Source organism: Hyla sarda, chromosome 13 (genome assembly GCF_029499605.1).
Source record: "Hyla sarda isolate aHylSar1 chromosome 13, aHylSar1.hap1, whole genome shotgun sequence".
NCBI classification, from domain to species: domain Eukaryota; kingdom Metazoa; phylum Chordata; class Amphibia; order Anura; family Hylidae; genus Hyla; species Hyla sarda.
The window spans coordinates 19493019-19507995 of record NC_079201.1 but is presented as its reverse complement, the minus strand read 5'-3'; the positions used below and the strand labels follow the sequence as shown (position 1 = coordinate 19507995).

General features: G+C 47.2%; 1 protein-coding gene across 1 annotated transcript; it reads right to left on the bottom strand.

Moving 5' to 3' along the window:
- Positions 1-8308: 8308 nt before the first annotated feature.
- On the bottom strand, positions 8309-14061 carry LOC130297343 (DNA damage-regulated autophagy modulator protein 2-like). Its single transcript, XM_056549733.1, has 7 exons — positions 13819-14061; positions 12015-12082; positions 10590-10732; positions 10035-10200; positions 9753-9808; positions 9528-9614; positions 8309-9401 (listed from the first exon to the last, which is right to left on the bottom strand). The coding sequence occupies exons 1-7, from the start codon at positions 13941-13943 to the stop codon at positions 9207-9209; spliced, it is 840 nt and encodes a 279-aa protein (XP_056405708.1). The 5' UTR covers positions 13944-14061; the 3' UTR covers positions 8309-9206.
- Between the last annotated feature and the right edge of the window lie 916 nt (positions 14062-14977).

The window sequence follows — 14977 nt, the reverse complement described above, 5'->3', positions numbered from 1 at the left end:
GGGGGAGTGGACATGGGTGACGGGGGGGGAAGTGGACATGGGTGACGGGGGGGTGGACATGGGTGAAGGGGGTGTGGACATGGGTGATGGGATGGGTGGACTTGGGTGATGGGGGTGGTCATGGGTGACGGCGAGGGTGGACATGGGTGACGGGGGGTGGACATGGGCGACGGGGGGGCGGGGTTGTACAAGGATGAAATGGGGTAACAACAGAGGGTACAGTCGAAAGGATACAGTACCTTAAGCAAGCCGTCACGAGAATCCGGCGCAGCTTGCAGTTCCACGGCATCTTCCCCTCTTTGGTGTAGCAGGGCACCAATTTTGGCAGGGCGCATGCAGACTTCCCTTCCCCCTGTGGCGCCGTGAGTCATAGGCGCACAGGCCGGGTCGGGAAATTAAAAAAAATTTTTTAAAATTAAAAATTCACAGCAAAATCCTGTGGCACTCGGGTTGGGAATCACTGGTGTAGACAGTTAAACAAGCAGTAATACCACATTTTTTAAGTATTTTTATTTCATTTTGTTTTTTAATGAAAAACTACCCAAAACAAGTACCCCAGAAGTGGGTCAGGGTCAACAATACAGAAAACCATTAATCAAAGGGACATGTCCAAGGTCACTAATCCCTTTATTCCATTCCCACTCCAAAAACATAACTTTTATTAAGCACAACTTCTATCCTTAGTAAACCCATGCTGGTTATCACTTATAATACTATTATCCCCTATCTATTCCTGTATGTAATCCCTTATAAGTCCTTCAAACAATTTACCCACAATGCACGTTAGACTTACCGGTCTATAATTCCCTGTGGAAGACCTAGATCCCTTTTTGAAGATTGGCACCACATTCGCCTTGCGCCAGTCCCTTGGCACAATACCAGACACCAGAGAATCTCTAAATATCATGAACAAGGGTACAGATATTACTGAACTTACCTCTCTAAGAACTCTTGGGTGCAATCCATCTGGTCCTGGAGATTTGCTTACATTTATATTACTTAACTTACCTTGTACCATCTCTACATTAAGCCAGTTCAGTACATTACATGATGTGTTACCAGCACTGACCTGTCCAATGTCCGCTCCTCCTTCTTCCCTAGTATATACAGAACTAAAGAACCCATTCAGTAGCTCCGCCTTCTCTTGATCGCCGGTGACAACCTCCCCATTATCATTATTAAGGGGTCCTACATGCTCTGTCCTTGGGTTTTTTGTATTTACCGTATATCCCGGCGTATAAGACGACTTTTTAACCCCGAATTTTCTTCTGAAAAGTCGGGGGTCGTCTTATACGCCTGGTATTGGGGTCCGGCATAGGAATACTTACGATTATCGTCCCGGCTCCTGTGTGCGGCTGCAGGCGGGGGCCGGCCAGAGCATGTACAAACTAATAACTGTATATTTAAAAACCAGGGTGCCTCCAGCTGTTGTGAAACTACAACTCCCAGCATGCCCGGACCGGCAAAGGCTGTCCGGGCATGCTGGTAGTTGTAGTTTCACAACAGCTGGAGGCACCCTGGTTTTTAGTATTCATGAATTAGTTTTTACATGCTCTGGCCGGCCCCCGCCTGCAGCCGCACACAGGAGCCGGCACGATAATCGTAAGTATTCCTATGCCGGACATCCCCGTGTCCCGAAAAATCTTTTCGGGACATAAGGATGTCCGCAGGTCACTTACCATTCCCCGCCCACCGCGCGTCCTCCTCCGGTCCTCCTGCGGTCTTCCTTCGGTCCTTCTGCGCTTCTCCACCGCTCTATGGTTGTACGCACGGGACGTCAGTGACGTCCCGTGCGTATAACCATAGAGGCGCAGAAGGACCGGAGGAGGACGAGCGCGGCCGGGGCCTGGTGAGTGACCGGCGGCGCGTCATCTACAGTGTTCCGATCACCGCTCCTCTGGTCCCGGGACTGCTGCTATGGTCCATAGGCCATAGCAGTAGATTGTGACCCCGGGCCGGAGGAGCGGTGACCGGAACACTGTGGGGGGCAGTACACAGACATACAGCCTCCAGCCATACACTCTATATGGCTGGAAGTTGTATGTCTGTGGGGGAGCTGCCGACCTAATGTGGGGGGGGGAGCTGCCGAACTAATGTGGGGGGGGAGCTGCCGACCTAATGTGGGGGGGGGGGGGAGCTGCCGACCTAATGTGGGGGAGGGGAACTGCCGACCTAATGTGGGGGGGGGGGGGGGAGAGCTGCCGACCTAATGTGGGGGAGGGGAACTGCCGACCTAATGTGGGGGGGGGGGGAGAGCTGCCGACCTAATGTGGGGGGGAAGTTGCCGACCTAATGTGGGGGGGGGAGCTGCCGACATAATGTGGGGGGGGGGGAGCTGCCGACCTAATGTGGGGGGGGGGGGGGGGAGCTGCCGACCTAATTTTGGGGGGGGGAGCTGCCGACCTAATGTGGGGGAGCTGCCGACCTAATGTGGGGGAGCTGCCGACCTAATTTGGGGGAACATGCTGCCGACCTAATTTGGGGGAACATCCTGCCGACCTAATGTGGGGGAACATGCTGCCGACCTAATGTGGGGGAACATGCTGCCGACCTAGTGTGGGGGAACTATAAGGTACTGTACATAGCGGTAGGAGGGGTAGTCTTATATGGCAAGTATATCCCAAACTCTATATTTTAACTGTAAAAGTTGGGGGTCGTCTTATACGCCCAGTCGTCTTATACGCCGGCATATACGGTATACATCTAAAAAAATATTTAGGGTTAGTTTTGCTTTCTTTGGCCACTTGTCTCTCATTTTGAATTTTTGTTGTTTTTATTACGTTTTTACAGATTTTATTAAGTTCTTTGTACTGTTTTAAATGTTATATCTGACCCATCAGATTTGTATTTTTTAAAAGCCATTTTTTTGTTGTTTATTGCTCTTTTAACATCATTTGTCAGCCATGTAGGATTTAGCTTTAATCGTTTATATTTGTTCCCCTTTGGTACATATTAAGCTGTATAGTTGTTTAGAGTTGATTTAAAGGGGTATTCCAGGCAAAAACTTTTTTTTATATATCAACTAGCTCCCGAAAGATAAACAGATTGGTAAATTACTAATCTTAATACTTCCAATAGTTATTAGCTTCTAAAGTTTTCTGTCTAACTGCTCAATGATGATGTCACGTCCCTGGAGCTGTGCATGATGGGAAAATATCCCCATAGGAACTGCACAGCTCCCGGGACGGGACATCATCATTGAGCAGTTAGACAGAAAACAACAACTTAACTTCAGAAGCTAATAACTATTGGAAGCATTAATATTTTTTTGATAGACGTAATTTACAAATCTGTTTAACTTTCCAGAGCCAGTTGATATATAAAAAATAAGTTTTGGCCTGGAATACCCCTTTCAAGATGTCCCATTTACCTTCTGTATCAGTATTTGAGAACACCTCCCCCCAGTCTATGTCCTGTAGTGCAGCTCTCAGCCCAGGGAAATTTGCCTTTTTAAAGTTATATGTTTTTTCCTTCCCCGTCAGTCTTTGTTTTCTACATTTTAAGTCAAAAGTAACTATATTGTGGTCGCTATTACCAAGGTTTTCCCGCACAGTTACATTACCAACCAGCTCTGCTTTGTTGGAAATGATCAGATTCAACAAGGCATCACTTCTTGTTGGGTCCTCCACAAACTGGCCCATAAAATTATCCTGCAATAAATTTAGGAATTGTCGCCCCTTTGAAGTTTTAGCCAACCCAGGACCCCAATCTATATCTGGATAGTTAAAATCTCCCATTATTACCACTGTACCTGCCCGGGCGGCCCTCTCTATTTGTTTATGCAGCCGACCTTCTATCTCTTCAGTGATGTTAAGGGGTCTGTAGATTACACCAAATATTTTTTTTTCAGTATTTCCCTCCTTTTGTAATTCTACCCACAGTGATTCCACATCCTCAGAATCATCACACACTATGGCATCGTTCACACTGACTTTCATACCACTTCTTACATACAGACAGACTCCACCACCTTTTCTGTTCATTCTATCCTTGCGAAACAATGTAAACCTCTGCAGATTAACGGCCCAATCATGTGAGGAGTCCAGCCATGTCTCAGTGACCCCAACTATATCAATATGTTCCTCCAGTATCAAGGCCTGCTTGTCCTCAGTGCACAGAGCCCTGCTTGTCCTCAGTGTACAGAGCCCTGCTTGTCCTCAGTGTACAGAGCCCTGCTTGTCCTCAGTGTACAGAGCCCTGCTTGTCCTCAGTGTACAGAACCCTGCTTGTCCTCAGTGTACAGAGCCCTGCTTGTCCTCAGTGTACAGAGCCCTGCTTGTCCTCAGTGTACAGAGCCCTGCTTTTTCTCAGTGTACAGCGTCCTGTTCGTCCTCAGTGTATAGAGCACTGCTTGTCCTCAGTGCACAGAGCCCTGCTTGTCCTCAGTGCACAGAGCCCTGCTTGTCCTCAGTATACAGAGCCCTGCTTGTCCTCAGTGTATAGGGCCCTGCTTGTCCTCAGTGTACAGCGTCCTGCTTGTCCTCAGTGTACAGAGCCCTGCTTGTCCTCAGTGTACAGAGCCCTGCTTGTCCTCAGTGTACAAAGCCCTGTGTGGTGAGCCACCGTTGTATGGCAGGACCACGGGTGTAGCAGACTGAGTGGGGGTGTGTGGACATGGGTGACGGGGGGGGGGGGGAAGTGGACATGGGTGATGGGGGGGAAGTGGACATGGGTGACGGGGTGGACATGGGTGGCGGGGGGGGTGGACATGGGTGGCGGGGGGATAGACATGGGTGAAGGGGGGTGGACATAGGTGATGGGATGGGTGGACATGGGTGAAGAGGGGGTGGACATGGGTGACGGGGGGGCGGAGTTGGGCAAGGATGAAATGGGGTACAGTCGAAAGGGTACAGTACCTTAAGCGGGCCGTCATGGGAATCCGGCGCAGCTTGCAGTTCCACGGCATCTTCCCCTCTTTGGTGTAGCAGGGCACCATTTTTGGCAGTGCGCATGCATACTTCCCATCCCCCTGCGGCGCCGTGAGTCATAGGCGCACAGGCCGGGTCGGGAAATAAAAAAATGAAAATTCACGGCAAAATCCTGCGGCACTCGGGTTGGGAATCACAGTACTACCACGTTTTTTAAGTATTTTTATTTCATTTTGTTTTTTAATGAAAAACTACCCAAAACAAGTACCCCAGAAGTGGGTCAGAGTCAACAATACAGAAAACCATTAATCAAAGGGACATGTCCAAGGTCACTAATCCCTTTATTCCATTCCCACTCCAAAAACATAGCTTTTATTAAGCACATACATAAAGATATCACTATATAAATGACTTAAAAATTATAATATACAAGTCAGAGTACCACACTAAGAGACTGTGATTTTAAAGTGACTCACAATTTCATATATTTTATATGTGCTTAATAATAGCTATGTTTTAGGAGTGGGAATTGAATAAGGGGATTAGTGACCTCGGGCATGTCCCTTGGTCAATGGTTTTCTGTTCTCTCCTTTTTATGGAAAAAGAGGGGTGATTTTATATTTTATTAGTGGAGGGGCTTTTACATAACTTTTTATTTTTCATTTTTTTAAGTCACCATTGGGGACTATTATATGCGATCATTAGGTTGCCTTCACTGTATAATGCTGTTCCAATTGCATAGTCATCAGTGGCGGGAATGTAATGGTGAAACAAGTCGGACCCATGGAGGCCGCACCTCACAACTTACAGGACTCTAAGAATCTGCTGCTGACGTCTTGGGGACAGAATCCACCTGACATGTCTTTCTATAGCTTGAAAAAGGTTCCAGGAGGGAGAAGAAATGTCACTTTTGTTTGGCATGTGATGCAATAAACGTATTCATGTTGATTTTTCACAGTTTTTGGAGTGCTGTGTATTTTTATTTACATAGATAGTGGGATGACTCGCTCTTGCAGATAGGTGCGGTTGCAGTATAGAGGCAAGGAAACAGTACTTTTCAAATCAAAGTTCAGTGTTTTATTCACAATTGTCAAACAGTCTTCAAATGCAGAATAAAGGAAAACATAACAAAAGTCCACCTGTATTTCCTTGGTGTTTGATCACACCTGACTTTGTGCCATGCAGCATCAAGCAAGTCTTTTCCAAGCCTACAGGCAGTCGGCTGACCAGCTTCCAACCTCTCAGGGAAGAACTCCACATTCCGCTCTCTCATGCAGTGTGAGCTGCAACTAGCAAATTCCCCTCAGCTGGTGAAGCAGGTTGCCTTTAATGCAAACAAAAGGCGGCCTGGATTGTGGGGTATGATCTCCACCTTTCACTTGATCATTCCCAGTAAGAGCCGTCCTGATTGGCCCTCCAGCCATACTACGGCCATAGTGTCAGTCTCCATCGCAGCACAGACACTGGATATATACTGGCTCTTACTTCACCAAGGCCAGGAGCCTTGGTGACATATATCGCCCATCGACCACAATGCCTTTCACCTCCTCACATAACCCCCCCCCCCCCTTTGTTCAAGCCTGAGGGGGTGAACACTTGTGTAACAGTGGACCCATGATAGGGCATTGGCGTTGCCTAGCAAACAACCCACTCTGTGTTCAACCCTAAACTTGAAATTCTGTAATGACAGAAACCACCTGGTGACCCTGGCATTTTTGTCCTTGGGCTGGCACATCCACTTAATTGGGGAATGATCCGTCACGAGACGAAACTTCCTGCCCAACAGATAATAGTGGAGAGATTCGAGTGCCCACTTAATGGCCAGGCACTCTCTCTCACTATACTATACATGGTCTTGGCCGGGGTCAGTTTGTGGCTGAGAAAGACAACGGGATGCTCTGCCCCATTGACTTCTTGGGAGAGTACAGTACCAAGACCTACCTCAGAGGCATCGGTCTGTACCACAAATTCCCTTTTGAAGTCTGTTGTCACAAACACCGGAGACCCACATAGGGCCTGCTCTGCCTGTTCGTTCCAGCGCACCATTACGGAATTGTGTCCCTTTAGAAGGTCTTTTATGGGCACAGCCACCGTAGTAAAATGGAGGATGAATCTCATGTAGTAACCCACCATTCCTAGAAACTACTTCACCTGTCGGGTAGTGACAGGTCGGGGCCAATTCCGGATGGCCTCTATTTTGTTTACCTGGGGTTTGACAACTCCACGCCCAATGACATACCCCAGGTATTTGTCTCTTCCAACTCTATGGCACATTTTTTGGGGTTAGAAGTTAACCCAGCCTTCCAAAGGGAGTCTATCACTGCCTGTTCTTTTGGAAGGTGACTTTCCCAGTCTGTACTGTGGATGATAATATCGTCCAGATAAACTGAGGCATTCCGATGATGTACAGCAAAGAAAAAAAAAAAAACTGAAAATGTAGCCAGCACCTAAAACCAATGCACGGGTGCACGCTGCTGTGGCAAGTACACAACATGTAAAAAAAGAAAATGGCAGCAGCACACTTGGTCAACAAAATGGAGGCTCTTAGCGCACTTTTTGATCAAAACGTGTCCCCCATCCACCACGAGGAGGTGGCCTCTTATCGGCTGGGTCCCTAAACACTCACCTACCTCTGGCTGGGTGACATGTTTTGTACTTGCCACAGCAGCGTGCACCCGTGTATTGGGTTTAGGTGCTGGCTACATTTTCAGTTTTTTTTTTTCTTTACTGTGCAATTTTGGGGGGAGTGGCTCCCTCTGTAGCCGTGCATCCCCTCCCCTATTTTCACAGGAGGTGGTTTGGATCGTTAGTGGATCCAACATGTCACCCAGCCTGAGGTAGGTGAGTGTTTAGGGACCCATCCGATAAGAGGCCACCTCCGCGTGGTGGATGGAGGACACGTTTTGATCAAAAAGTGCGCTAAGAGCCTCCATTTTGTTGACCAAGTGTGCTGCTGCCATTTTCTTTTTTTTACATGTTTTGTACTTGCCACAGCAGCGTGCACCCGTGTATTGGGTTTAGGTACTGGCTATATTTTCAGTTTTTTTTTTCTTTGCTGTGCAATTTTGGGGGGAGTGGCTCCCTCTGTAGCCGTGCATCCCCTCCCCTATTTTCACAGGAGGTGGTTTGGATCGTTAGTGGATCCAACATGTCACCCAGCCTGAGGTAGGTGAGTGTTTAGGGACCCATCCGATAAGAGGCCACCTCCGCGTGGTGGATGGGGGACACGTTTTGATCAAAAAGTGCGCTAAGAGCCTCCATTTTGTTGACCAAGTGTGCTGCTGCCATTTTCTTTTTTTACATATTCCGATGATGTGACTGAAGTACAATATCCATTAGCCTTTGAAACGTTGTGGGAGCGCCATGTACACCAAAGGGTAACACCTTGTACTGAGATAAACCTTCTGGTGTGACAAAGGCTATTTTCTCTTTGGCAGCCTCTGTCAAGGGCACCTGCCAGTACCCTTTTGTGAGGTCCAAAACAGAAAAATACCGAGCCTGTCCTAGCCTTTCAATAAGCTCATCAACTCGGGGGATGGGATATGCATCAAACTTGGACACCTCATTAAGTTTGCGGAGATTGTTACAGAACCGCAATGTACCGTCTGGCTTCGGTATTAAGACCATTGGACTGGCCCACTCACTTTTTGACTCCTGAATGACATCCAATTTTAACATCTGCTGTACTTCTTCATAGATGGCTTGCAGATAGGTGTAGTTGCAGTATAGAGGCAAGGAAACAGTACTTTTCAAATCAAAGTTCAGTGTTTTATTCACACTTGGTAAACAGTCTTTAAATGCAGAACAAATGCAAACGTAACAAAAGTCCGCCTGTATTCCTTAGGTGTTTGTTCACACCTGAGTCCATGCCATACGGCATCAAGCAAGTTTTTTCCAGGCCTCCAGGCAGGCTGCTGACCATCTTCCAACCTCTTAGGGAAGGACTCCACTCTCAGCTCTCTCTGGCAGTGTGAGCTCCAACTAGCAAATCCCCCTCAGCTGGTGAAGCAGGTTGCCTTTAAGGCCACCAAAAGGCGGCCTGGATTGTGGGGAATGGCCCCCACCCTACACTTGGCCATTCCCAGTAAAAGCGGTCCCAGATAGGCCTTCCAGCCATACTACAGCCACAGTGTCAGTCTGCATTGCAGCACAGACACTGAATAAATACCGGCTCTTACTTCACCAAGGCCAGGAACCTTGGTGACACATACCGACCATCAACCACAATGCCTTTCACCTTCTCACAATAGATAGATATGAGATAGATAGATAGATATATCTATCCATTTTTTTTTTTTTGGGGGGGGGGGGGGAGGGGGGGGATGGGACCTATGGCTCCTAGTCTGATGTTGCTATATCCTCCGCTGAAAACAGGTCTAATATAACATGGTCACATGATGATGTTTCCTCTGGCGTCATGTCATCTAGTTGATCCTCAAGTGCTCGATCTAGTAGAGGCACTTTCAATGGATCAACTGCCAGGACGCTCTCGGCTTCGATCATGTTGCTCTTAGATGTTGTCATAGTAAGAACCTAAGAAATGAAAGAAGAGCCGGACATATTGTAACCATTCATATTCACTGACATATAAAGGCCCCAGACACAACAAAGCTGCTACATGTGAACAAGACCTTGTAAATCTGGATTTCATATACTGACCTTGAAGTCCCAATACAGCATTATTTGGCTGATAAATGAGCAGACCAATACGACCCACTCCAAGATGGTCAGCGTTATTCTGGAAGACTGAAAATAAAACAGACATATACATTTGACTTTGTCCATTTTGGTCTTCCCCTTTATTCACCAAGCAGTGGTGGGAATTACTGGGATTGGGATCCCATAACCATGTGAAGAAGTTTGCCCTATGTAGAATATACATACCTGTGTGCAATACTCGCTGGTGCAGGTGTACATTGCTGTCATTTTACAGGATAACCCTGAAAGGAGGACGTCTATAGGAAAATAACCTCAACCCTGCAGAATGGGGTCATATTTTAGTAGAAAAACACAATTTCACGGTGGACGACAGAAGTGACAAGATAACCCAGCTCCCCCACCATCAATGGCAAAGGACAGAACCTAAAAAGTCATTATGGTGTCTGAAAGGATTAACTGGAGTTTCCTTTAATCCCATAACATAACATAGTGAATTGTAAAGGATACGGATAATGTTAGCCAGCAAGATGGTAACTGACAGCACCGTGGTGGTAAGGCGTCTACATCTACGGTCCCTGGAGCCTGGGTACAGCTGAGATGCCAATGATATGCCTCCGTAGATGACCATACTAGATAAAACTGCCAGGCAGCTATCATTAAGCATTGCTGAATCCTAGAGGAAAACAAAGAAAATATGACATTTCACAATATACATATCCTGTCCTAGATGACCTATCATCAGACAACACATAGAGCTCCATATCATTATACACCATTAGCAGATATATGATTGTCCTGGATACTTAATATCTGCCAATGGTAAGAATCCAGGATAATCCTACATCTGCCAATGGTGTTATTATATTATCTGTATTCTTATACTGGGCCTTATGTATCATTGTGAGGGGGTGTGAGCTCAGGCCCATTCTGTCCCAAGACCTACAGATCAGCAGGTTATCTGCCAATACATGGCCCCAGCTGTGCTGCTCTTCTCCTGGGTAAGGGGGCTTCATAGGTGACCAGCTAAGGGGCCCTAACACCACAGAATCTGTATAAACAAACCTGTATCAATGGGGTAATGATGTTGCCAACACACGTCATCCATCCGAATGCCAACATCCACGTTTGGCAGGTGACTCCACAAAGGATTTTCTTCAGGGCCTGGATCTCCATGGATTTGTAGATTATAAACAAAATCCCGGCCTCTGAAATCCATATACAGAACAGTCTATAGATGGTATATATACCACACAAAGCACATACATGTCTGAAGATATTAACAATTAGAAAATATGCAGGAGATATAATTCAGTAACACATAGTGGATCTGCCAAAAGTTGTCTGTAAACATGTGCTGAAGCTGTCATGGCGGCCATGTTAGTAGTTACTCAAGCAGTGGCGCAGCTATAAAGGTGGTAAGGGTCACAGTTACCCCCCCTGTCACTACACTATATGCTGCGGCCTGTGGCTGCATAGATGGGTCACACAGACCAATCAGTACAGTACTACGTTTAGGGGCGGACTGACGGGAGGTTCACCCGCACTAACCTACCTAAGCTTATAGTGCGGACGACCCTCTTTTTAACGTTGCTTCTCTTACCCCATTACGTGCAGCTGTTCAGAAGATACGAGCAGACTGTCTACATACTATTCCTGAGAATCTAGCAATAAGGAGCATTCCCAATGGGCTTTTAGCAACAATAACAAGTCTTCACTTCGGCTGTTGGCCCCGCCCCTTTATTATTCACTGCTAGTTGGGTCCGCCCCTTCATTACTATTCACAGCTCCTCGGCCCCGCCCCCTTCATTACACCCTCCCTGTACACTTCGCCCTCTCAGCACCCTCCCCGACACCCTCCCACCAACCAATGTGTACACAGAGCTAGGACCCCAAGACCAGGCCAAAACTTTCCCATGCTCCTGAATGGCTAAAATGTGTCAGTACTAAGCAGATCATGTGCATTTCAGGAGCCTGGGAAAGCTTTGTGTGATAGTCAGACCCTGCAATCATTACATGCTTCTGAATGGCACATGATTGTCTTAGTACTGACACATTTCTGGCCATTCAGGTGCCTAAGAAAGCTGTATGACAAACCCTATAATGACTTATGCTACTGTAATCATTACAGGACCATGAGTCATTACAAGGTCTGTCACACACAGCTTCCCCATGCTCCTGAATGGCACATTTGCTTAATACAGCAACCACATGCCGGCCACTGCAGGGATTAATATATGACATCTGAAGTTTGCCTGTGCATAAAGCAATCCAACTACAAGCAGATATGCCATTCAGGAGCATGGAAAAGTTAGGTGACAATATCTGACCTAGCTTTTCCATGCTCCTGAATGGCATGTCTGCTTGATGGCTGATGGGCATGGTCAGGTGGGCCAGGGCTAAACTTTTGCACCCATGACACTTTAGCTACACCTTTGTATTCAGGATGGCACTAATAATAATTCCTATAGATACATGTAGTGCACTTACCTAGCAGAGAAGACACGGTGGAAACTACAGTCAGCACGATGGATTCTGGGTATTGTGCTCCAGTGTCACTGAGGAGAAATAGATTCCATATATAACATTAGCAGGGCCGGTCACTAGTAACAAGGGCCGGTCACTAGTAACAAGGGCCGGTCACTAGTAACAAGGGCCGGTCACTAGTAACAAGGGCCGGTCACTAGTAACAAGGGCCGGTCACTAGTAACAAGGGCCGGTCACTAGTAACAAGGGCCGGTCACTAGTAACAAGGGCCGGTCACTAGTAACAAGGGCCGGTCACTAGTAACAAGGGCCGGTCACTAGTAACAAGGGTCGGTCACTAGTAACAAGGGCCGGTCACTAGTAACAAGGGTCGGTCACTAGTAACAAGGGCCGGTCACTAGTAACAAGGGCCGGTCACTAGTACCAAGGGCCGGTCACTAGTAACAAGGGCCGGTCGCTAGTAACAAGGGCCGGTCGCTAGTAACAAGGGCCGGTCGCTAGTAACAAGGGCCGGTCGCTAGTAACAAGGGTCGGTCGCTAGTAACAAGGGTCGGTCGCTAGTAACAAGGGTCGGTCGCTAGTAACAAGGGCCGGTCGCTAGTAACAAGGGTCGGTCGCTAGTAACAAGGGTCGGTCGCTAGTAACAAGGGTCGGTCGCTAGTAACAAGGGTCGGTCGCTAGTAACAAGGGTCGGTCGCTAGTAACAAGGGCCGGTCGCTAGTAACAAGGGCCGGTCGCTAGTAACAAGGGCCGGTCGCTAGTAACAAGGGCCGGTCGCTAGTAACAAGGGCCGGTCGCTAGTAACAAGGACCGGTCACTAGTAACAAGGGTCGGTCACTAGTAACACTAACAAGAAACATCTATTATTTTCTTAAAGCGCATTTGTCAGATCCCACAAAAAAAGAATAATGTTACTCAGTGCATAATCCTGACCATGTACATCTAATGTTTATGCCTCTATCACCTATATTTATTATAAAAATACCTCCTTTCATTAGCTCACTGTATTAGAAATCCTCTCAGGGGAAGGGGGCGTGTCCCTCCTTGTGGTGGTGCGAGGTGATTGGTGTGTGGTGGGAGGGGGCGTGTCCCTCCTTGTGGTGGTGCGAGGTGATTGGTGTGTGGTGGGAGGGGGCATGTCCCTCCTTGTGGTGGTGGGAGGTGATTGCTGTGTGGTGGGAGGGGGCATGTCCCTCCTTGTGGTGGTAGTAGGTGATTGGTGTGTGGTTGGAGGGGGCGTGTCCCTCCTTGTGGTGGTGGGAGGTGATTGCTGTGTGGTGGGAGGATGTAATTGGTGTGTGGTGGGAGCGGGTGTGTCCCTCCTTGTGGTGATGGGAGGTGATTGGTGTGTGGTTAGAGGGGGCATGTCCTTTCTTGTGGTGGTGGGAGGTGATTGGTGTGTGGTGGGAGGGGGCGTGTTCCTCCTTGTGGTGGTGGGGGGCGTGTCCCTACTTGTGGTGGTAGAAGGTGATTGGTGGGTGGGGGGCGTGTCCTTCCTTGTGGTGATGCGAGGTGATTGGTGTGTGGTGTAAGGGGGCGTGTCCCTCCTTGTGGTGGTGGTAGGTGATTGGTGTGTGGTGGGAGGGGGCGTGTCCCTACTTGTGGTGGTGGAAGGTGATTGGTGCTGCTGTAGGACTGGTTAGTGTCCCAGTAGGTATGGGGAAAAAAAATATTCAAAACATTTTAAACAATCATAGTACAAAAGGTCTTTTTGTGCCCATTTACCAATCCAATGTTCGGGGGAAGATATTAGAGGACAGAATGGTGTATTGTAGGATTCCCACCAATGTCCCTATAGAGTCTCCTACCTGATGCTGATGATCCCTGTTTGGTAATGGCCTTGTACGATGGTCATGGTGAAGGTGGTAAGGACACCCACGAAGGTCCATATTGCCCAAAACAATGGCAGGATAGCCAGGGTTGGGCTCGTCATATTTGAAGAAGAAATATATTTCACTCTCAGGAAAACTGAGCGCTTTCAATCTGAACTAACAGAAAGTGAAGGGTTTGCCTGTATCGTGCAGTGGTATAACCGACCACCATCTGTGATGTCATCACATTCTATACCTGATGATGTCACCTCCTTGGTTGCTGATGTATTAGAAGTATTACAATTATCCATACAGCAAATCTGTATTATATATGGAAATATCACAAATAACCCCTAATATAAAGTTATTATCAAAACTACCTACAAGAAGAATTCTTGTGACCCTAAGGGCTGCAGAGGAGATGTGTTCTCTACTACTGCCCACTGCCAACAGGAGACGTCTGTGCCCACAATGTGCCCTCTATGAGAGCTCCGGCGTCTCTACAACCCCTCACAAAAACCAACTTACAGGACCTCACCAGCTTTTATACGTCGTAGGAATTACAAATCTTATACTTATGACCCCAAAAATGTTGGATTAATAGGTGAATGTTTTGGCCTCATGGGACATCCCTCCAGCACGAAAGGGCCGGACCATTTCATTTACCTTATAATGTATTGAGAAATATTTAAATAAAATATTTGTGGGGTGGAATGAAAAAAGGTAGAATACCGCCATTGTGTAGGTTCGTTTTAATAAAAAATAAATAAAAAAGGATGTATCTGGGGGAAGATTTATCAAAACCTGTGGAGAGGAAAAGTTGCTGAGTTGCCCATAGCAACCAATCAGATCGCTTCTTTCATTTTTAACAAGGCCTCTGCAAAATGAAAGACACAATCTGATTGGTTGCTATGGGCAACTCAGCAACATTTCCTCTGGACAGGTTTTGATAAATCTCCCCCTATATCTAAGACCATGGAAGAGGAAAAGTTGCTGAGTTGCCCATAGCAACCAATCAGATTGCTTCTTTCATTTTTTAGAGGCCTTTTCAAAAATGAAAGCAGCGGTCTGATTGGTTGCTATGGGCAACTGCACCACTCTTCCTCTACACAGGTTATGATAAATCTTCTCATTGGTGTCTATACCAAATATGATC